The 24,374-nt window shown below is 39.9% G+C and overlaps 1 protein-coding gene across 2 annotated transcripts in view; it reads right to left on the bottom strand.

Annotated features, from left to right (window-relative positions):
* The window catches only part of LOC149794193 (matrix-remodeling-associated protein 5-like), a 102,331-nt gene that overhangs the window by 19,297 nt on the left and 58,660 nt on the right, over positions 1–24,374 (bottom strand). The window contains exons 4-10 of one of the 2 annotated variants that reach the window (XM_089968304.1): positions 16,970–17,041; positions 16,394–16,490; positions 14,833–15,149; positions 13,951–14,086; positions 12,852–12,883; positions 12,609–12,803; positions 10,542–10,683 (exon numbers count right to left, since the gene is read on the bottom strand). In XM_089968304.1, the coding sequence (XP_089824430.1) occupies positions 10,542–10,683; positions 12,609–12,803; positions 12,852–12,883; positions 13,951–14,086; positions 14,833–15,149; positions 16,394–16,490; positions 16,970–17,041 (991 nt within the window). Of the gene's footprint in view, positions 1–10,541; positions 10,684–12,608; positions 12,884–13,950; positions 14,087–14,832; positions 15,150–16,393; positions 16,491–16,969; positions 17,042–24,374 lie in introns of both variants that reach the window. The other variant, XM_089968303.1, reaches the window with a different exon arrangement.

Below are 24,374 nucleotides of genomic sequence, written 5' to 3'. Positions count from 1 at the left end.
TATGGTACTCCAGGGTGACACTTTTTCTGGCTTTGTTCAGGGGCTTTGCCAAAGGCTAACTCGAACCTGGAAGCATGGTATCCATCAAATGTTGACCACTAAAATAAAACCCTGACGGAATTTTCAAGGTGCAGATACTGAAGGCTGGATTGTTGGCTGGTCTTGTGTCCCCTGAAAACCCCATTTCATTCATGGCTTCTTGCAATTGTTGTTTCAGGACTTCGACCTCAAAAGTGTTTTGCTTTTCAGTGATGTTTTGGATTTGTGTAGGGTGAATCATTTCTACCAAAGCCACTTCCCCATGGGCTTCGTGATCTAATTGAATGGCCTGAGGTAATTTGGCCGTGTAACAGCACAACATGTTGTTGGGAAACACCTCCATGGAACTGTCACTGAGTAAGGTTAAGTAAAATTGGTTTTGGTGACTCATAATTCCAGAGTTCTGTGGCTGTCCGAGGGGTTACTGGACGTCAGAGGCGTGACTCCGCCCTAAATGGGGTTGTTGTTGTGGTTGTTGTTAGAGTGGTGACTGACACTGGCACTAGACACAAGGTTCCCGTTGTTCCCGTTGAAAGAGAATTTCAGGGAGGGATTGGGAAGCAGGTAACCGATGCAACTGCTCAATAAAATGGTCCACAATTGTTTGTCTCCTTTTTGCAAACTCAAATTGGCAATGGCTGCACCGATGACACAATACACCACAAAGATTTGGCAGAAAAAGACGATTTGCGTTTTAGGCACACGTTCTCCACACCACACCCACAAGGGTTGTTTTTGTAAATCTTGCAGAGAAGAACTCGGTGAGGGAGTGGTAGCAGTATTAGCTGCGTTTGTGTGAAAGGGCATGATTGTCACTTCTTTTTATAGTCGATGACTTGCGAAGCGTCGATCCAAGAATCAAAACTGGGTGGATATCCTTTCCAACGTACTTTGACTTCTTTGACACGTCGTTTGCCCACTTTACGGGTTCTGCGTTCGAGAATGCTTTCGATGTCGTACACGTCGTCTTCTTTTTTTGGTGACACGTTGTAACTCGGGCAAATAAAACGTTCCTTTGAGCACTTCTCCGTTCATCTCTTCCAATTTATAGACGGCAGGATGACGGCCATGCACTCGTCCAGTTACACGAAACAATTATGTAGTCCAGTTAGGTAAGTAACCTTTGTCGAAAGTGCGTTTGGTTTTGCCAATGCGTACCCAGACTCCTACGGCCAACACTCCACTTTTCTTGGGGACAGCCCTCGTCGGGGACGTACCAAACAGGCGCTCAAACACTATCACTTTGTTCTCGGGAGTCACCTCTTGCGGGGCACGTCCGATGCTTCGATGGTAAGATTGGTTGTACGTTTGCACCAGGTGCGGTAAGATGTCGATGTACTTCAGAGTGTGGTGATGCGTAAAATATTTCCACATGCGCTCTTTCAAAGTGCGTTGAAAACGCTCCACGATGCTGGTTTTGGTTTCGGGATTCTCGGTGGTAAAAAAATGAATGTCACGTTTCTTTAATTCTTTTTGGAAAGCTTGGTTCAGAAATTCGGTGCCTTTGTCCGTTTGCCATCGAAGAGGGTGACGACCGCTTTGTTTCAACACTCGTTGCAGAGCTCGCACTAACTCACTCCTCGATTTGGAAGTCAAGGGTACGACCCAGGCAAATTTGGAAAAGACGTCGATGACACAAAACAAATATTTGTAGCCGCGATTGTAGCTGGCCAAATGAGAGACATCGGCTAAATCAGCTTGCCATTGATGATCGATGCCTTCCACTCGGGTGCGACTTCTGGAAAACTTGCGTCGAATGGGTTTGTGTAAAGTGTAGGTAGCTTGTTCTTGTAACCATCGTTGCACTTGAGGTAAACGGAGACTTTTCAGTCGCGTTTTGGCAGCACGATACAATTTTTGAACTCCTGCGTAACCTGCAGGATGGGAGGGATCGTAGTAAATGCTAGCCAACACTTTTTTCATTTTTTTGTTTCTTAATAAGGCACCCACTCTTCGAGAATGCTACTTTGGGTGGGATGAAAGGGTGGTTTGGAAACGGATTTGCGTGTCCGATGGGCTACGGGAGTAGAAGTCGAAGGTAGTGGTGGTGGAGGTTGCAATGGAATGGCTTTGGTCTTCTTTTCTTTTTTCACTTCTGGTTTCCCTTCTTTCTTTTTCACTTCTGTCGAAGGTGGAGTGGACATCATCTTTTTAATCCAAGCTTTCATTTCTTCTCGTTGGGGTGGGGGGACGGGGTCAACAAGGATGCTGCAATCTTACTTGAAATGGGAGCTGCTGACGGTGTTTGAAACACTTCTCGTATCTCTTCTTCCTCAGGTCTTCGTGGGGTAGCATCTCTGGTGACCCCTGGGGATGGTAGTAGTGGTGGTGGTGGTAGTGATGATGGTGCTGGACTTTTCATCAAGGTCTTAAAATCTTTCAGAGTGGGTAGAGCTGTTTCGTCTGAGGCTTTCCGGTGAAAGAGTTGCAGTCGTTGCAAGAGTTGACCGTACTTTTGCGATTTTTCTGTTTCGGACAAATCTTGGCGATCCATCAAGGACTGCAATTCGTGTTGTAAATGGGACATTTCACTCAAATTGGGATTGGGAGGTAAATGCGGGGTGCGTTGTTCTTGCCAAAGATGGTATTCCATCCATTGTTTCTAAGGCACTAAAGCTAGTTTTCGTCCTTCCATGGGATGTCAGGGGTCGATTCTGAGATCTTGGGACTCCAGAGGGCCTTTTTATCTTGCTCCCACCAGTCCTCCCAACATGATTCCCAAGACTCCTTTCAGCAATGGGTCTGGCAAGAGCGGTAAAATTCCTCCACGTTAGACCAACATCTTCTTCTTTTGACGAATGGGAATTTTCTTTTGAACCATTTGGCGAAGAACGTGACGATGTTTGCCTAAACATTGTTTCTGGTGTTTGGACAAAGGGATCGTGCTTTTCAAGACGTTCAAACAACATTCGCACACGGTATCGATGACCTCTTTGGAGGCTGATTGAATGAGTTTTTTTCGTAGGGGTGGAGAAGCTTCGGACAGGACAGATAACATGTCCCCATGTTTGACTAAACGAGGAGACAGTCCTTTCTTTTCTTTCCTTGGGTTTTAGAAGAGGGATGTTTTCTGGAGGGTGACATCTCTGAGTCTTAAGCACCAAAAACACTGATACCCCTACTTAGTCACAGGCCTTTTTTATACTGGAACGCGTCGCCACTGATTGTCTTTACGTCGTATCAACTTGAGGACAGGCATGACACGTCGTGCAGGGGGTCGTTGATCAATGTCTGTCCAATGGAACACTTTCAACTCAATCAGTCCTTGTATAGCATTCAGGTACCAGTGGTTCAAACACCGGTGACGTAACGGATGCAACTGTTCTTTACGTTTCACTTGTATTTTGACCAGCTCTCGGTAAATGCGTTCTCTCAGCTCCACAGGCAAAGCACGAATGTTCTCTTGTAAAGTATCCATGAATAGGTCATACTAAATTCTCTTTCTGACACAAGAAATGTACCGTTTGCACAGACATGGTTTTAATTCATTGTCGAATCTAAATCGTTTAATCACTAATCTACACATTAAAATTCGTTCAGAAGTTTCCTCTTTCACTAAGTTGACATTGCGTAAAAGATGTCGGTAATTCGTTAACTATTCCTCTGGAATTGGATGCAGTAAGTTGACAATGTAGTAGATAGAATTATCAATACCAAACCAATTCTTTTTAAAACCAGGGGGTCGTTGATCAATGTCTGTCCAATGGAACACTTTCAACTCAATCAGTCTTTGTATAGCATTCAGGTACCAGTGGTTCAAACACCAGTGACGTAACGGATGCAACTGTTCTTTACGTTTCACTTGTATTTTGACCAGCTCTCGGTAAATGCGTTCTCTCAACTCCACAGGCAAAGCACGAATGTTCTATTCTAAAGTATTCATGAATAAGTCAGTCCGTACAATTCACAATCTTCTCCTAGAGCAAAAGTAATCCACATAGTGAGTAATTCTGACCACTGCCATTCAGGGTAACGTCCAAGAATTTCACTAAACTCTTTTGATGTAAACGGTCTAGAGTAATATAATAGGACGAATGCACACTTGACCCAGAGAAATCTAACACCTTGGTTGACTTTTTTCACTTTCCTCTTGTGAATTTCTCGGCACAAAAGTTCTACAGTCACCTGTTGGGATTTCACTCTGGCAAACCCCTGCCAAACTTCCTTGTAAATCTTCTCTTGCAGTTCTTTAGGTAATGATTCAATATCGTTTTTGAAATGAAGTTTAAATACTGGTCTCGGTGATGTCCAACATTTGACTCCTAACCAATCTGGTTTCTTCTTCAACGACATGGTAAGTTACTTTAATGTCTCGGTCCCACTAAGGGTAAGTAATGACAATTCGGTGACCAACAAGCATGTTCTAGCTAGTCCGAATCTTGTGGTTCCCAGTGGTGAAGTGACACACCGCAACTGAAGCACTTGACTTTATCCCCTTCGCCCAAGTAGAAAAATCCGGCTCTGGCTAATTCTTCAGGGGTCGGTCCTCCCAGATACTTAGGCCATTTTCCTTTGAACGATTGAAGACGATTTTCAAAGTCGCAGTATTCCGACAAACGCACAGGAAACGAATATTCGTCTTTCACAGGTTCGTTTCGATGAGGGTTGGGTGACATGGACAGGAGTTTGCTCAGGGCTGGATGACATCCGTAGGGGGGTCGACGTGAAGGTGGACATCCACCTTTAAAACGAAACCCAGTAAAGTGTCCAAGAGGACGAGCGGCATCGCTTTCGCATCCCTCAGGTTTGACACGCACAGCATCACTTTCCATGATAGGGATAGTGAGAACAAAGTTCCGATGATGCTTTACGGCATCGCTAAGGTCACAACGTACAGCATCGTTCCCATCGCAAGGCTCACAATCGCATTCCACTTCAGAAGCCCCAAACTTGAATTGTGCCTTTCTGAACTTGTTTTGTGTTTCTCTGAAAGTATTCATCTTGTTCGCTTGGTCTTGGTAGTCACAATGAACTACCGATCTTGCCTACGGTTCCTTTTTATATACAGACCAATAATGACGTGTCCATACGGTAAGGTGAAATGATTGGGAAGTCGCACTAGCTTCTGGTACACGATTTGATAGACTTCTTCCAAGGGTCGACTGACGATATGGTGAGTGGGTAAACGTACAATCTTGTTGGGTTGATATGTAGTCACTTTAAAGTGTTCATCTTCTCTAGACTGCAAGGCTTCTTTCAATACGCCAAAGTTCACCACTCGACTGGTACGATAATTCAGAGTCAATCCTTTCACTTTACACGTCGTGTGCACTTCTCCTAGTTTGTCCCGGTATTCGTAACCGTAATTTTTAGGACCACCACTGGCGAAACTTAGAATCTTGTCGTCGGGGTGCTCGTCTGTCCAGGCTCCTAAACGGTCTCCTTCGATGTCAGGGTGCTGTTGACTCGGGTGATTGATGTAAATGCAACTGTCCGTGTCAAGGTACAGGACACGTTCCCCTAACAGTTCTAAAGCTTCGTACATTTTTAAGCGAGCATGAGCTGTCACGTAAGCCGCAATGATGATATTTCCAAAAGGGTCGTCTTGTACAAAGTCCAGATCTTCTTCGTAATTCACTAAGATCAAATCCGCGCATACGACGTCCACGTGTTTCATGAATTTGGTTTTGTCGTGAATCATCTGGAAATAGCGGGAAGGTTTGGTCAAATATTCCGTCTTGGGTAAACACGGTCGTTGTGCCATTTTACCCCACAAGCAATTTAACATCACTTTGGCAAACGATCACCTGCCTTCGTTTTTCTCGATGTGATCTAAAGTAATGCCTTCTTGTTCATAGTATTTCTCTTTGAATGTCTTTTGGTCTTCGGGAGTGTGACACCAGGAAGGATAGCCACTAGCTTCTTGCTTCAGTTTCAAAAAGGCATCCACGTAGTCTGCGAAAATGCCTTTCTGCGTGTGGTCAGTCTTGTGGTATTGTTGTGTCTTGGAAAAATGGCAAATTTCGTACACTTCTAACAGTTGGTATCCCATGTTTAAAAGCTTTGAACAATTCTACGCTGACCCACGTCCCCGTCAAGGCCCGTTCTTCCTGGGTGTGCTGACAAGGTTGATCTTGGTTGCATGTTTCGGCACAAGTACGGCACAAAGGAAACATCAGTTTGCCTTGGCAATGGTGAGGTAAGACGGGATGGTATAGGTTCGTGGGAGGCAAACCTTTGCACTTGATCAAGCCTTCGTATTGTCGAATGTTTTTCAGGTCGATGTGTTCCGTTAGCAATTGCGGGTGTCCTGCAGGAAAGTGACAATATTTGCACACGTAGGGATACAGCGAACACACGTCCAAGTATTTCATTTCTTCTCCTTTCTCTTCGTCGGCTTGGTACAGCAAACAGGTGGCATTGGTCCTTCCTCCGTACAAACTATCCCTCGGGTTCAGCGGGTCCATGAACTGGTAACTTTCCACGAGGCGTTTAAACTCGGGATCGGTTTTCAAACGGTGATGGTACTCGTGTTCCCACATTTTTACCACTTGGTATCCTTGCTGTTCTAACTTTAGGCGTCGCTGACAAGTGTCCTGATACAAGTCTTCCATGGTTCGTTGTAAAAACTGATTTTTAGTGCCACGGTCAGGGTAACAGACGGGACATCCGTGAAATAAGCAACCGTTAAACTCGTACACGATTTTTGGGTTTTCTAAGTCCCAGCCATCGACCGAATGCGTTCCGATGGTCTTTTCGCCTCCTCCGTTGCGGGCATGCTGAACCCATTTGTCTTCCTTGTCGCACAAGTAATGTAACCAGCGTAGGGCTTTGACCGAGTATTGACGTTTGACATAGTTGTTCGTTTGAGGACTGATGACAGCCACGGTGTTTTCAGGCATGAATCGTTATCGGTACACTAAGGAACACGCTTTGGCAATGGTGCAAGCTTCTTTCAAAGGATCGACCCCTCCGTGTTCCATGAACAGTTCTCGAAATTTTCCACAGCAGCGCCGTAAAATGTTCACGTCGGAACGACAATACTTTAGCATTTCTTCCTGAAAGTCGAAAGGGTCGGAGGCATGGACCTGGTACCAAGCGTAGGAAGCTTTTCGTTGATCGGTACGCATGTTGTCAGGGTCGTAATAGTGAGCCTCAGGTAAATGGGGTAGAACGGTATGTTGATTGGCTTCGGTATTGAAAAAGTATGGAAAGTACCCTTTAGCCATTTCTGTCATTCCAAACGTTTTAGGCATTCGACTCAAAGGCATGGCCAAATAGCTCATCGAATCTTTAAACTGTACTTGTCCCACTTGCATGAAAATGATTTTGGCTCCGTTCAAAGTCACTTTAGGACGATCGCTGCCTTGTTCCGTATAGTATCTCAAAAGAAACTGTCCATCGTATCCGGAGAAATTGTGAGCCATCACCGTGGCATCACGATGACAATCTCCGTAACGTTCGATGTCCTCTTGGCTCCATGTCTTGTCGATGGGGTCTAGGACCCATCGAGCGAAATCAGCTAGCGTGTTCGGTCCCCGAAAGATTTTTTCACTCCTCCAGGAATCTTGCTGCAGTGAGGGCAATGACTGACAATAGGTTCTTGAATGCACTTCTCGCACAATCGATGAGCCACGCAGAAATTAGGAATGTGAATGCCGGTCTCTTGCATGCATTCGAAATCGAAAAAGATGAAATTGCCTTTCTTCTTGTGTCCATCCTCTTTCTCTGGTTGGGGTTGGTATTTTTGCACGTAGCATTGGTGTTCCAAGTCCACGATGTGGTGACAAATGTGACATTTTTTCTTTCCTGAACATACGTATGCCTTGGTACTATTGGTACGTAGACCTTGTCCACACGTAGGGCACAATCTCAGCGGTTGACAAACACATTACGTCTGTGAACCTTGCATCTTCAAATGTTGTTGGTAACAGGTAGGACTGACAAACGTGCGCAAACAAGTCGAACAAGGCACTGGTCCTTCGCTCAGACAGGGTGGAGAGGCCAAACATCCTGAGCATTTCGATCCACAATGCTTGTGTTGTTCTCGATTGTTATAGCCATAGTCACATTTCTCACAATAATAAACATACCCAAGGAATCCGGAGATACTGGTAATGGTATCGAAATGTTCATCGTGATGATAGACATGAATGTGTTTTCCGTCCTTAAAGTCTTTCCCTCGAAATAACAGAGGCCGACGCATTTCTTGAGGATGCACTTTCAAGTTGTAGCGTGGAGCTAGGACATCTTGCAATGTTTGCATTTCAGGAATGCCACAGGGTGTGTCTTTGGACAGGCTGGCTTGTTGTAACAGGAGTTCTGCTTCACTTCGTTGTTTGGCTCGGTCCGATTGTTGAATAGGTTTCCAGGCTTTTTTCCATTCTGCCGTGTCGTTCTTGTTGGCATAGGTTCATCCCACCACGATAGCCCTGGCTAAACACATCTGGTCTTGAGGGTTGTGAATTCGGACGAAACTCTTTTTGGTGCTGCGAAGGTCGTTCACCAATAAGACTTTTTTTGCGGCCAGTCCCTTGAGGAGGAGAGACGTGGGTCATGTCCAGTGTGGCTTTTCCATCGGTGATGTCAAACTGGTCATTGGATGGTTGCACGTGTTGAATCTTGTCCATGACTTTAACTGTCTTAAGCCTTTGCCACGGCCAAGGCCTACTTCTGGACTGCGTACTGTTAATGATGATAATGATGATTTGGTTGAAATCACTAGTGTGGCACGGTAGGCTTAGTCACAGGGTTGGAGTGTTTAGCTCGGGAAGGTCGTATTCTCTTCGGTCGTAATAAAAAAGTGTGATACATTTGTTTCAGACTTCTTAACTCCGCTAAAATGTCTAACAGTACCGTGACCGTTTGATTTTCACACACTTGTTTCTTTGTTGCTGCTTCTTCTTCTTCTTGTTTTTTTTCTTACCTCTTCTTCTTGCTGTTGTTGCTGTAGAAGAAAAGCTTGTTCCGCTTCCTTTTGCTGTTGTATAAATTTCTCCAATTCTTCTTTCTGTCTCTGTCTAAAATTCTCCACGTGTGGTAATGAAGGAGAAGGTTCCGGAACAAATTCTTGCGAGGTAAGGAAATCCACAAAATCCCAATTCACCTCTTCTGAAAGTAAGTCCGGGTTCCCTTGGGTGGTCTCCATTGCTGGTGCACCCCTATTTATCGTTTTTTGAGTTTCCGTCATGTTGAATAACTGTCGCATGAATTGACTGCGCACAGGCGCTAGCAAATCTATATAAACCACGTGACGTCACAGACTGCTCTCTTCAGATTGGATGCGGGCTGACTGAATTTTGTAACGCGTGTTTGGATTGGTCAACAAACTCAATCCGTTTAAATCCTTTCTCTCCCTATAAATAAGTGCAGTTCACTGCATTCCTTCACTTGTTCTCGGCGCCTCAACATGTGGGCCGATGTGCAATCTTCTACGCTTGTGTCAACGATGATGTTCAGGACGGACATACCGATGTATGTCCCATCCGAGTGGACAGTTGTCCATAGGACCGCCACAAGCCTGTGGATACGTAGGATTTACGTGGAGAGGCAAGGATGCCTCAAATGAGTTTTAGTCTTTGGACCTACCATTAGACGAAGCCTAAGACGAAGACGATATTGCAGATGCCCTTTATGTTAAGGGCATATTAACATAAACCCAAAGGCCCTTTTCAGGGCCACTCCAATATCTCGAAAAGATCTTGACTTTCAATTGCCTACCCTTTTTTATTTTATTTTTTTTTTTAAATATAGAGACCCTCCCTGTTTCAATTTTTTCCCCTCTTCCATTTCCATAGACCCATCAGGTTGGGACCTTATTAAAATAGGGTCCCGACCCTGTTCCATTTCCCCTTGACGCTCAACAGACCCACAATTTATTCCCATGTTAATTTCCCATTGACGCCAAAGTGACCCAGGGGTTTTCGTAATGTTAAATTTCCCTTGACGCCAAAGTGACCCAGGGGTTTTCGTAATGTTAAATTTCCCATTGACGCCAAAGTGACCCAGGGTGTTTTTCAATGCTAATTCCCCTTGACGCCAAGGTGACCCCATTCGCTACTTTCGTATCACAATACCTTAAGTTTTGATGCCCTTCAGTATAAAACTTAATATATATTCTGACAATCTCTTGTAAGCGTTCCATTTATATTCATTGAATATAATACCGTACACATCCTATTAGAATGGAAACAGTATAATCCACTCATGAATACTGGCCAAAAAAACTCATAACCGAATTGGACACTGTGCCGGAAAACTTGCAGTAAGAACATAACTGGGGATTTGTTTCCGTCAAACGTTATCTTTGTAAAATTGTAGGCCATATTAGCTGTTCTCATAGGAAATCGTTAGTGTTAAATTAGCCATAATAAAGTCGGAACTAATTAGCGTGTTCGAAAATGATGGACAGGCATTCCAAATATTTGAGTGTCAGATTGCACTATATATGCTCTACTACTATAGTGTGAGTTGTTTTTCTCTGTTCTGTGTTTTTGCTAGGTTTGTTCGGGCTTTTGGGGAGCTGGGGGTGGTGGTGGGGGTTGTCCATATGATTTACCTACTTCCGTTTACTCTGATGTGGGTGTAAGTACGGACCGCATTCAGACCATCTGTAGAACACTCGTAGATTCCCTCATTATAGGGCTGTGCATTCCTTATCTCTAGGACACCATTTTCTGTTTGGACGTTGTTTGCTTCAGTTCCCTGTATTAAAGAATAACTTTGCATGTGGTAATGCTTACTTGGCTTATGGGAAGTTAAAACCTTTTCCATTAGATGATTTCTTCTTTGTGGTACATTTTAAAAATAAAAAAAATATATGTTAACCTGTACCTTGCATATTTGTTATTCATTGATATTTTGTAAGAATGAAGCAAATACAATATTAATGTCATTACTTCTAATTGTCGCGTTGACTGGAAAGAGTACAAGAAGCTTGCACTTCGTGGTTATTTAATTTTAAATAGTTGAGTATAATAGTGTGTCACTTAAGTGGTGCTGAATGCAACATGTATATTGTAACTAATGTATGCATCTTTCTCTGAGAACAGCTGATTTTGTTAGTTGCCAGATAGTGGAAGGTAACCTCAAAAATGATACATTTAGTTTCTTATGTGCATTGCTCTTCTTTGGATTCCATGATAAACGTCGGTCTCAGAAACTGGACTAACACAAGAACAAACTACAGGTGTTTAATTTTTAATCATTCGTATCTGTGTTTAGACACTGACTCTGAGTTTTGATATTTATTAACAAAGCTTCTAGTTACAAAGTATACAAAACAAAGTACCGATATGTGGAAGAACACTCATCAATAACTGTTCCGAACATTTATGACTCATAATCCAATACTTGCAATATGCTAATAATAATAACACAATGTGTGTGTGATTTGGATTTTTAATGTAGCTTTAACAATTTTTCAGTCATATCGCTACGATGTCTGCAGTGTGGCAGTTTATAGTGATGTCTAGCAGTGGGGCATCATGCCGCAGACACGTAGCATGATGTCCCACCCAGACACATTATCCTGGCACCAAGCCGACCAGTCCTAACACTAACCTCTTAATGCTGAGCGCCAAGCGAGGCAGCTGTTAGTACCATTTTTGTAAGTCTTTGGTATGACTCAGCCGGGGATTGAACCCACGACCTCCCGCATCCGGGGCGGACTCTCTAACCACTAGGCCACCAGAGCAGTCAATATAATAATAATAATAATAATAATAATAGGGTTAATCGAAACGTTCCAGAACAAAGGCAATAACTTCTAGCCACCTCAACTTAATAACAAATAGACACTCTATAGTTGAAAACGACCCCACATATGTTGATGCAGTGGCAAAATGATAGATAGGGCCATTTTCTGCAACATTAGGAAAAATATTTCCATATCAAAGCTGACATGGATGTTGTTCATGAACCTAAGCTCTTGGTGAACCTAGAATGAGGAAATAGATGAAACTCGCAAGAGGTGGTAAGGAGAATGTTTAAGATAATGTAAGATACCCCAAGGGCATCTCTTTCAAAATAAATAGCCAGATCTTAGGAAGTATATGTGAAGAGAGACAATGCTAGTATCCAGTAGGTAGCTGACAATTTTCTACATTCTGCCCAAGAAATTATTAACGAATAGGATTTGTGCCCGTCAGATTCAAAATGCACAGGATTGTTTGGCAAATACAAATGTAGAAGATTATAATTTTTTACATAAGATCATTACATGCGATGAAACATAGGTACATTGCTCTGAACCCGAGAGAAAGATACAAAACTGTGTATGAAAACATGTTGTTCTAGATTCGTTGGAAATACTATGTGTATTATGTTTTTCAACACACAGGAATTTGTTTTGACATGCATGGAATAGAAAATGCTATGCCACATAAATTATAGATAATGTACGTGGGGTTATTCGCAAGACGTGACTAGACCAACTATGGTGTGGCTTTATTTTGCACAAGGATAACGTACCATACACACATGCAATTGTATAATGCATACCTTGCAAAAGTTTGGTGTTGAAACTCTAAATCACCCACCATACAACTCAGATTTTGCTCCTTACAACTTCTGTTTTGAGTGTGTATGTGTGTAATAATAATAGTAAGAAGAAGAAGAAAAAAACTTACAAAAAGCACGGTCCATTTCACGTGCATCATTCCATCTCCAATTACTTGGCACAATGTGAACATATTATCCCCGTGCCAAACCACCTGTTCTGTAGGAGCAATCAGTTTAACAGGTGCATGAGTGGTTAGAGTAGTGGGTATAGTCATAGTTGTTGGAGTTGTTGAATGAGTAGTGGGTTTGGTCGTAGTTGTTGACGTTGTTGAATGAGTAGTGGGTTTGGTCACAGTTGTTGAAGCTGTTGAATGTGTTGCAGTTGTCCTAGTTGTTGTTGGTACTGCAGAAATGATTAATATGAAAACAATTAAATTATTACTTTGCAAATCCATAACAGTACCCAACCCCAACTACACAGAGGAATAACGTCCCTGTTAACAGCCCAAAATTTCGACTATTTTCCACCAACTTAATATTCGGATTCAATAATACTCTTTTTCACTAGTATATTTTCATAACGTTGAATTCACCTATAAAACAAATGCCAAATAATATGCGTTTCGTTGGTGATTCCGGTCGACCAATGACAAGCATGACTGCTCACCAAGGTCATGGCATCAGCAATTATGTATAAGCTAGTTTTGCCGGAGCTTTCAAATATGTACACCAATGTAGTCTTTACTGTGTATCATTTTTGTAGAATGTATAAATATCTATTTCATTTTGAATGACTGATCTGGTGTTGAATCCATATGTTCAATCAATGTTTCTCTATCACACCTATACTGTAACTGTTAGATGTGTTATCAGACGTCAGCGCGACGATTATTATAAGTACGTATTCAAAATGAATCCCTGTTTATTTGTAATTCCAGTCATACCGAACAACTAAGCTATTTGGAAATCGTTACAGAGGGGTTATCTAAGAAATAAACAACCACATTTGTATTTTGATCTGAGTCATGGGAAAGAATTCATTTGACATAGCGTATACGCCCAGGACTGACGGCTTCCATGTGTCCCTACGCTATACCAAACTCCCCTGACAGTAAACAGAACACGTGTATAGTTTGCGTATTTATATGCTGATACTGAAGCTAATTTTTTATATCTATGTTTGTCCTTTCTGTGTTGTACTATCTGTGTGTCTTTCCTTATGCACGTATTTCTCTCTCTCTGTCCGTATGTATGTACGCGTAAATGAATAGATTGATCTTAGCATACATGTATTCATATATGTATATAGTACACATCCGTGTTAGAAAGAATTTTTAACCAATAAAATTAAGCCTAAACTGAATGGTTAAAATCTTTCATTAAATTATCATTGGTCTATACTCTTATATTCAAAATATAAACAAAACCAAAGTATTTAGCAAAGCTGTATACTTCTCTGATATAACTCACCATTGGTAATGAAGACACTCGTCACTGCTGACGCTGTGCCTAATGCATTTTTGGCGACGCATGCATACTGCCCTTGGTCCATTGCTGAGACATGATGTATTATCAATGTCGGAGTATTTGATAAAACAACTTCTGACTAGAAGGAAATATTTATGAGATCGTTAGATATATTCTACATAATGGGACTAATAAAATGCCTATAATACTGCAACCAATGTATGTCCTAAGGTCTACAGGTGCATGATACACTGACAAATTGGGGTCTACATCAAATTCTTTTAGATTAAACTTGTAATGAACAGAGTGCACCATGATATGAAGTTATGTAATCTGAGGGCAAACAAATGTCCATGCTATTCGGTCGTTTGATGCGGTTATTATACACGGTTCAGTAAAGCATTAATTATGTGGTGAAATGGGATATACTTGTAGAGATGACCATCTCTGCCCAATCCTGAAGCTGTTGACTGTATTGCTTTAGAAAGCGTTACAGCATACATACATAAACTATGGTTGCTTCCACAATTACAAACTTGTAAACTGATGTTTAGTTAACTAGTTACGTATCATCCAATCTTTCATAACAGTAATCAACGACCACCTCCCTCGCCTGTTTCTCTCTCTCTCTCTCTCTCTCTCTCTCTCTCTCTCTCTCTCTCTCTCTCTCTCTCTATATATATATATATATATATATATATATATATATATATATATATATATATATATATATATATATATATAAAGTTTTTGGTAGAAGATTCACCTATTCACCACTCTAAAATAAATACATTTTCCGTAAACATAGCCATGGAAACATGTATTAAAGATGTACATCAAGCAAAACAGAAATAGTGCAGAGATCTCTCATGAAATGTTATTCACCCCAACTTTTTTCCAATGCACAAATGGGGCTGGATTGCCGGTAATGCTACATGTTATGGACAATGTTTCCCCATATTTTGCATAGTAGATATGGCCCACGTGTACAGCTGGTAATGTCTGCTTTGGTGTAGGATGGGTTGCTGGCGTAGTTGTTATTGGAGTTGTTGGAATCGTTCTTATTGGAATCGTTGTTGTTGGAATTGTTGTTGTTGATGGAGTTGTTGTTCCCACTGGTGTGGTCACAGCGGTGGTGACAGTTGTAGTGGTAATCATCGTCGTCGATGTTGTTGCTGGTGTTGCTTGGTGTGTTGTTTTACCTTTAAAACAAATTATCTAATATTTTATAAAATTATGATGATGTCATCAATTGTGGTTGGTATACAAAGATGTACCAAATTCTTCACTTTGTGAGATATATCTGAAATAATGGCTTTTTTGGATTGACCTTTCATGGTGACAACCAACCAACCAACCCCAACACATTATTAACACAATTTGTTTCTGAGTTTTCGGGTGATAAATTTTGACGTTTTAAACGAGTACTCGAGAACTCAACTATAACAATATATACTGTGTACCCAGTCACTAATGCAGATGTAATGTCATCTTTGGCAATCTATAGCACCTTGGTTTTTGAGCTTATGTTAGGGATTTCATACATTGCCAAAGAAGCGGCAATGGGCATTCTTCGTCTACGAACACATTTCTAATATTAAAGGAAAGTTATGTGACATTCGAAACGAGAAATAATGCTTTGTAATTGTAGCATGGACCTCTTATATCAATAATTAATAGAATTTTGCATATACTTATTTGTGCTCATAACGTAGTCTAAATTGATGTGGTAATTTAGTTTAAAATCAGATTCCGTGCCCCAGTTTTTTCCCCACTGAATTGTTCTAATAAGCAAAACAAAAGAAAATAGAAAAATTTAATTTGAATTTGCTTCACTCAGATCTGTTTGCATCTTTGTAATGCCTTCTTTGCTCTGCACTTATCTATAATACATATTTATTAGGAGATTTGATTATTCAATCTGTCATGATTTTGTGTAATGATTTCAGGCACATTACAAAATATTAAATTGATTATAGAATTCTGACAATGTTTCAGTGAATGTCAATGAAACCTTTCAGAAAAGGAGTTGTCATCGTATTATTTGAAATAGGTTGATATAATTTGTCACAAGAAAGCTATCTAAATATGAGAAACGTACAACAACGCCTAATCCATCATCCAATTCATAGCTCAAGGATTAATCCCGTCATTCAATATAATTTACTTCCTATGTATGGCACAAATATACACTGATTAATCCTCAGTGTTTATTAATTACATATTATAAAAACAACTAAATTGTTTGCTTGTTCCAAACACAAATATTATTACTTTATTGGTGGAATTTACTGTTATGAATTCTACTTAAACACACACACATATTCACCCCCCCCCACATATATATATATATATATATATATATATATATATATATATATATATATATATATATATATATATATATATAAACATACATACATACGCTAGGAAAGATTTTTTATACCTGTGTCACAGATATCAAGGTTACAGAAAGGAGTGTCACAACATTTGACGCACAATCCACCAGACGAGTGAGGAATCCTGCTTATTGCTTCACATCCCTTCAACAAGAGGAAAGAATATATATATATATATATATATATATATATATATATATATATATATATATATATATATATATATATATATATATATATATGAACCAGTAGTGTAACCCTTTAAAAATGCCCTCCCACTCCCGATCTTAACACGCTTTGTTTGCTGTGATTGCTTTCATCTTCCTGTCTCGTCCTAACAAAATTTACCTTCATTCCTTTGTTCCCTAATTCCTATTGCTCCATCTATAAGAGAGAGAGAGAGAGAGAGAGAGAGAGTGTGTTGGGGGTGGGGGGTGATAGTCTTCCAGTGATATTTTCTAATATCCCTTGAATATGTCATGTATGTATGTTTGAGACTTGAACTGTGTCTAGAGTACTTTTATAATACAAAAGACACACAAGTTGAATTGGTGTCTAGCATCAAACATGCAATCAAATTATTACCGTAAACACAAAATTTATATTTCTATATGCGGTCTCACCATTTTTGAAAAGCAGTTCATTTGATATCTCATCTCGTAAACAACATTGAATACCGCATGTGTCTGGCACATCTGAAATAAATAAATAAATATATTGGTCGAAGTTCCCAGTGGTGATAATATGTAAGTATAAAACACTGGCAAGTGCAATCTGATCATAATTTAAATAAGGTTTAAAGTAATGAGAATGTAAATTTAAATTTTAATTGACACTGAAAGCGTAAAATGATAAGAAAAAAGAAGACAATATGTAGAGTACATGCAAACAATACGAGTCAATAAAAGAAAATAAAAATGTAAGAACGATCAAAATTGTGACATTATCATTGCTGTTAGGCTATTTAACTCCAATGGACAGTACGTGCACTATGAATTGCATTGCACTGAGCATGCATTCACTGTGAATCCATTAGACAGTACATGCACTGTGAATCCTATTAGACAGTACATGAACCGTGACTCCTATTAGACAGTACATGCACTGTGAATCCTATTAGACAGTACATGAACCGTGACTCCTATTAGACAGTACATGCACTGTGAATCCCATTAGACAGTACATGCACTATGAATCCATTACACAGTACATGCACTGTGAATCCTATTAGACAGTACATGCACTGTGAATCCTATTAGACAGTACATGAACCATGACTCCTATTAGACAGTACATGCACTGTGAATCCCATTAGACAGTACATGAACCATGACTCCTATTAGACAGTACATGCACTGTGAATCCTATTAGACAGTACATGCACTGTGAATCCATTAGACAGTACATGCACTGTGAATCCAATTAGACAGTACATGAACCATAACTCCTATTAGACAGTACATGCACTGTGAGTCCCATTAGACAGTACATGCACTGTGAATCCTATTAGACAGTACATGCACTGTGAATCCCATTAGACAGTACATGAACCGTGACTCCTATTAGACAGTACATGAACCGTGACTCCTATTAGACAGTACATGAACCGTGACTCCTATTAGACAGTACATGAACCGTGACTCCTATTAGACAGTACATGAACCGTGACTCCTATTAGACAGTACACGCACTTTGAATCCAATTAGACAGTACATGCACTGTGAATCCATTAGACAGTACATGAACCGTGACTCCTATTAGACAGTACATGCACTGTGAATCCCATTAGACAGTACATGAACCGTGACTCCTATTAGACAGTACATGCACTTTGAATCCAATTAGACAGTACATGAACCGTGACTCCTATTAGACAGTACATGCACTGTGAATCCATTAGACAGTACATGCACTGTGAATCCTATTAGACAGTACATGAACCATGACTCCTATTAGACAGTACATGCACTGTGAATCCCATTAGACAGTACATGCACTGTGAATCCTATTAGACAGTACATGCACCGTGACTCCTATTAGACAGTACATGCACTTTGGATCCAATTAGACAGTACATGCACTTTGAATCCCATTAGACAGTACATGCACTGTGAATCCTATTAGACAGTACATGAACCGTGACTCCTATTAGACAGTACATGCACTGTGAATCCCATTAGACAGTACATGAACCGTGACTCCTATTAGACAGTACATGCACTTTGAATCCAATTAGACAGTACATGAACCGTGACTCCTATTAGACAGTACATGCACTGTGAATCCATTAGACAGTACATGCACTGTGAATCCTATTAGACAGTACATGAACCGTGACTCCTATTAGACAGTACATGCACTGTGAATCCCATTAGACAGTACATGCACTGTGAATCCCATTAGACAGTACATGCACTGTGAATCCCAGTGGTACATGCACTTTGAATCCCATTAGACAGTACATGCACTGTGAATCATATTAGACAGTACATGAACCGTGACTCCTATTAGACAGTACATGCACTGTGAATCCCATTAGACAGTACATGCACTATGAATCCAATTAGACAGTACATGAACCGTGACTCCTATTAGACAGTACATGCACTGTGAATCCCATTAGACAGTACATGCACTGTGAATCCTATTAGACAGTACATGAACCGTGACTCCTATTAGACAGTACATGCACTGTGAATCCCATTAGACAGTGCATGAACCGTGACTCCTATTAGACAGTACATGCACGTTGAATCCCATTATACAGTATATGCACCGTGAATTCCAATAGACAGTACATGCACTGTGAATCCCATTAGGGAGTACATACACCGTGAATCCCAGTGAATAGTATATGCACTTTGAATCCGATTAGACAGTACATGCACTGTGAATGCCAATAGACAATACCTGCACTATGAATCCCAATAGAAAGTACATGCACTGTGAATCCCATTAGGTGGCAGATGCACTTTGAATCCCATTAGATAGTACACGTACCTTGAATTCCATTAAACAGTAATTCCCACTAGAGAGTACATGCAACTTGAATCCCATTAAGGAGTACATGCACCGCAAATCTCATTGAATAGTATACGCACTTTGAATCCGATTAGACAGTACATGCACTGTGAATGCCAATAGACAGTACATGCACTTTGAATCCCAATAGACAGTAAATACACTGTGAATCCCATTAGGTAGCAGATGCACCTTGAATCCCATTAAACAGTAATTCCCATTAGACAGTACATGTACCTTGAATCCCATTAGACAGTACATGCACTGTGAATCCTATTAGACGGTACATGCACTTTGAATCCCAATAGACAGTACATGCACTGTGAATGCCATTAGACAGTACATACACTTTGAATCCCAATAGACTGTACATGCACTGTGAATCCCATTAGACAGCAGATGCACTTTAAATCCCAATAGGACATGTACCTTGAATCCCATTGAATAGTACATGCACTTTGAATCCCAATAGACAGTATATGCACTGTGCATCCGATTAGACAGTATATGCACTTTGAATCCCATTGAATAGTATATGCACACTGAATCTTTTGAACATTATATGGATCCTGAATCGCATTGAATATCACATGACATGCGCTTTCAATCCCATGGAACAATGTATATACTTTGAATCAGTGGAACAGTACATGCAATATGAATTCCAGTGAACAATACATACACCTTCAATTCCATTTGACAATCTATAAAATATGAACTTCACTGGACAGTACATGCACCTGAATTCATTTCACAGTACATGCACTCTGATCTTGTTAGACAATACATGCATTTTGATTTCAATTGTATAGTTTATGAAGAATGAATTCGTTTCAGTAGTTCATTCACTATGAATGTTATTGAACAGCTTATGCAGGTTGAAAGCAGTTGGATAGTACATGATACATTAATTCCATTGAACTGTACGTGCACTATGAATTTTGTTGGAGATTAAATTTAGTATGAATTTCATTCGACAGTATACAGACTTTAAAATCTACTGGGGATTGCAAACACATGAATTTCGTTATTCTATCAGAATCTAGGCTGTCGTTTGGACCAAGACATGGAAATCCCAGTCACGGGGTTATATTATTTGTCTCCACACTAGGCATAGTCTCATCAGGAGACAAATAATTTAACCCTGCGATTGGGATTTCCTTGTCTCAGTACAAACACCGACATAGATTATTTTACTCACCTGAATGTATCCAACGAAATTAAAATAACCCCGCACCCGAGCAATTTAGTTAGTAGATTCAAAACTCAGTATTCATTGGGTACTATTCTTGCTTCTCACTCCATATAAAGGTCATCAGGTTTTGTAATTTTTTATATTTGAATAATTATTTAAGTAGAATCTAGCTCTATATGCTAGACTTAGAAAAGGAAACAAAAATATGAAAAGGTTATAATTGTTATGTGTTGGAAGCACTTAGTAATGAGCTTCTCAAGCCACGTGCTTTTGTTTATCGAATACTGCGCATTAAGACGAATATGTTAATGAGGCAACAGGATGACCTGTTAAACACATTTCTATGCATGAGACAATAGAAACATAAAATCATTTGATATTAGTACTGTATTCTCACATTTAATCAATGGATGTAATATGAAATTGACAATACAAATTTAATATCTTTTATATGGTTGAGTTTTAGCTTTCATCAGTTCTAATTTGGAAAACGTTATATGGTAGACAACAGTACGATGCTGTGTAATACAATATGCCTACTGGGTTCAGTTCTAACGAAGTGTGAAGTGAAATCAGGACATTTCTAATTCATGAAGATATGGCAAGTGCTGCTATCACTAGTGCACTAATAATCTACATGAAAATCATTTTGTCAAACAGCATGTAGACTGATGAATGAGTAACTCTGGCTGGTAAAAATGGGAGTTCACATTTGCAATCACATTACTATATTTGATTCAACATGGGCGGATTGTGGGTATTCGACAAAGGTTACAGAAACCAGTTTGACATAACACATTTCTGGATTTGGCCGGCTTTGTAGCAGCACTTGTGAGAGTTTGGTTTGTGTATTGCCTGTCTAGAGCTCTATAAATAGCTCAGCTTTGTGTGTGTGTGTGTGTGTGTGTGTGTGTGTGTGTGAGAGAGAGAGAGAGAGAGAGAGAGAGAGAGAGAGAGAGAGGTTTTATGGTATTATCAAAGTTGGAGAGACCTAAAATTGCTTTATGAATGAATTTCTTTCTGTTATATATATGTTGTTGTTGTTGGATTTTAAGACAACCCCTTCAGGTACACAACAGAAGACATCAAGGGTTTCTTTTTAAAAGCAGTCACTAGTGAGTGGATACCATGACTGAGATGACAGGTCTTTGATAACCAGACTGAGAGTGGAAATGATTTCTGTGTCGCATGGGCGAGAAAATACAATCAGTATGGAGTCGATTGGACAATACACGTACTTCGAATTCCATTAGACAATAAATCTCACTGCAGTACATTGGATAGTACATGCGCTTTGAATTTTGTTAGACAAAACAATATAAATATTACTGGACAGCACATGGACTTTAAATTTCATTAGACAATACAATCTATATGTATTCATTTAACAGTACATGCACTTTACACAGACTCTATAGCTGAGATGATTCAACTACTTAAATCATTTCATGAAAACTCGGCACAGACTCTTCAGTTGAGACGGATGAGTCATTTAAAGATTTACATCAAAACTTCCCACACACTCTTTAGATGACAACAATTCTATATTTAAGCAGTTTTTTTACTACCTTTAATCTATACATCATATAAAAAGTGCATACGTATTTGTGTATGTAGTTAAATACTTACATCAAGACGTGCTATATTTTGAAATAAGTAGCAGAGAGGGTGAACTGACTCTAATTGGTTCACTCGTATTTCGCCAAAATAAGCCTTCCTGGAAAATCGCAAAAAAAAACAAAAAATCGCGATATCCAGCGTAAGACAACCCTGTCAGCGACGAATTGGCTTACCCATCCTATCGCTGATATGTTTTTATAATCGCGATACATCGAAAGAAAGTACGCGATCGTGTCGGTGCCAATTTGGAGCCGCACCCTCTCTGCTGCTATTATCCAAAAATCCTATCAAGACCGACTCGGTATCGTGCTCGAGGATCGTGTAAGTTTATTGTTATAAATCCGTGTTGGGTTAACGGAGTCCGACTAAATAAATTTTTGAACTTGTTTATGTCCATATCACCGCTACACCAGGTATGATGAATATTTCTCAGTGTATGTGTATCAACTCCGTTAAACACAGCAAGAATATTACAATTATCCCTGATCACTGTTGGTATTTATGTATACCGCTGGGTTACATAAATCACATCAGAGTTTTTGTGTCTACCTCTAGAAAATATCCGAGCAGGGTTTGATTGTTTATCAAGCATTACATCATCGTACACTACTAAATTGTTAACGAATCCATCAATATCATCAACACTCGGTGCATCATTGATATCAGTGATAAATTCAATAACATCATCACCGCGCTCATTTAACGATCTTGCGTTTTCATTAAAATCTTTGAGTACGTCGTAGCGTCGTTGATCATCAACTGATGGTACTACCAAATACAACTTATCCCACTTCATCCACTTCATTATCAAATTGAGTAGCAGTTGTGTCTTACCACTTCCAGATGGACCTATGATAATCATACAAACAGAATTTGGTAGCGCAGCATGATGCTTGACTGGTTCTCGTTTTCTTGTTGCAGAAAAGTCAGTGATTTCCATGTTATAGAAATATATAAAAAGAATATGGATTTATATTGTGTGAAATGCAGGACACATACCCCAACAGGTGATCTAACAACCATTACAACAAAAAATAACAGATCAGCGGTTACCGGTAAGTGTACGCGGTGTAGTACAAAGAAATTTAAATTTATTCCCGCTGACAAGGAGGTGATATTGCAACAAAATTAACGAAATAACCGGGAGCTCCGTGGGCTAAATACCCAGGAGAAAAACATCTTCCAGGATATAATTACTGTAGTCCTGGAACCCGACTTGATATTAGACTTGACAACCAAGACCAACCAAAACCAGGTGAGCATCCGATAAACGCTATTGATAAAGCGTGTCATGCTCATGATGTAGCTTATAAAAATAAAGATCTGCAGCACAGACACATAACATATGTTAAATTAATTCACGCGCTAAATTCCATTACGAATAAATCTTTCAAGGAATCATTGGCTAATTGGTTATTAAGATCCGCAATGAAAGGTAAATTAGCGCTAGGTGCTGGTAATTAATTATAATGGAATCTATTTATTATTCCCCAAGAGGATACTGGAAGGGTAACACAGCGATTAGTAAACTCGCCGAAGCAGCAAAGGTTACACGTGTTACTGCTAAAAAATGGTTATCCCGACAGGCAATATGGCAAAATTACCTACCACCACCTAAACAAATTCACTCTGCACATTTTGATGTTAGTGTTCCTAACGAAGTTCATCAGGCTGATATATTTTTTCTGCCACATGATACCGTTAAAATCCAAAGACGTTAAATAACATATAAATACGCGTTAACTGCCGTTGACGTTGCAAGTAGATATAAAGAAGCAGAGCCGTTGTCAACAAAGACAGGTGGTGAAGTTGCTTCTGCGTTTAAACGAATTTATCAACGTGGACCTTTGCAATGGCCACAGCTGTTACAAGTTGATCCTGGCAAAGAATTTCAGGATGCAGTATCATCGTTGATGAAGCAACATAACGTCACCATCAGACGAGGACATACTGCAATTCATCGCGATCAGGCAACTGTTGAACGATTTAATCGAACACTTGCTGAGCGGTTATTTGGATATCAATACGCGAAGGAATTCATTCAAGACAAGAGATCTCGTGAATGGGTTGCAAGATCACCAAATGTCATAACCGCGTTAAATAATGACATTACACGAATAACTGCGTTGAAACCAATTAATACAATCAAGCGCGCGCGTATGACAACACAACGACTGAGTTTTCAACACAAC

This window comes from Sinohyriopsis cumingii, chromosome 8, assembly GCF_028554795.1.
Source record: "Sinohyriopsis cumingii isolate HCF-2022 chromosome 8, ASM2855479v2, whole genome shotgun sequence".
Taxonomy (NCBI): domain Eukaryota; kingdom Metazoa; phylum Mollusca; class Bivalvia; order Unionida; family Unionidae; genus Sinohyriopsis; species Sinohyriopsis cumingii.
This window is presented reverse-complemented; position numbering and strand designations above follow the sequence as displayed.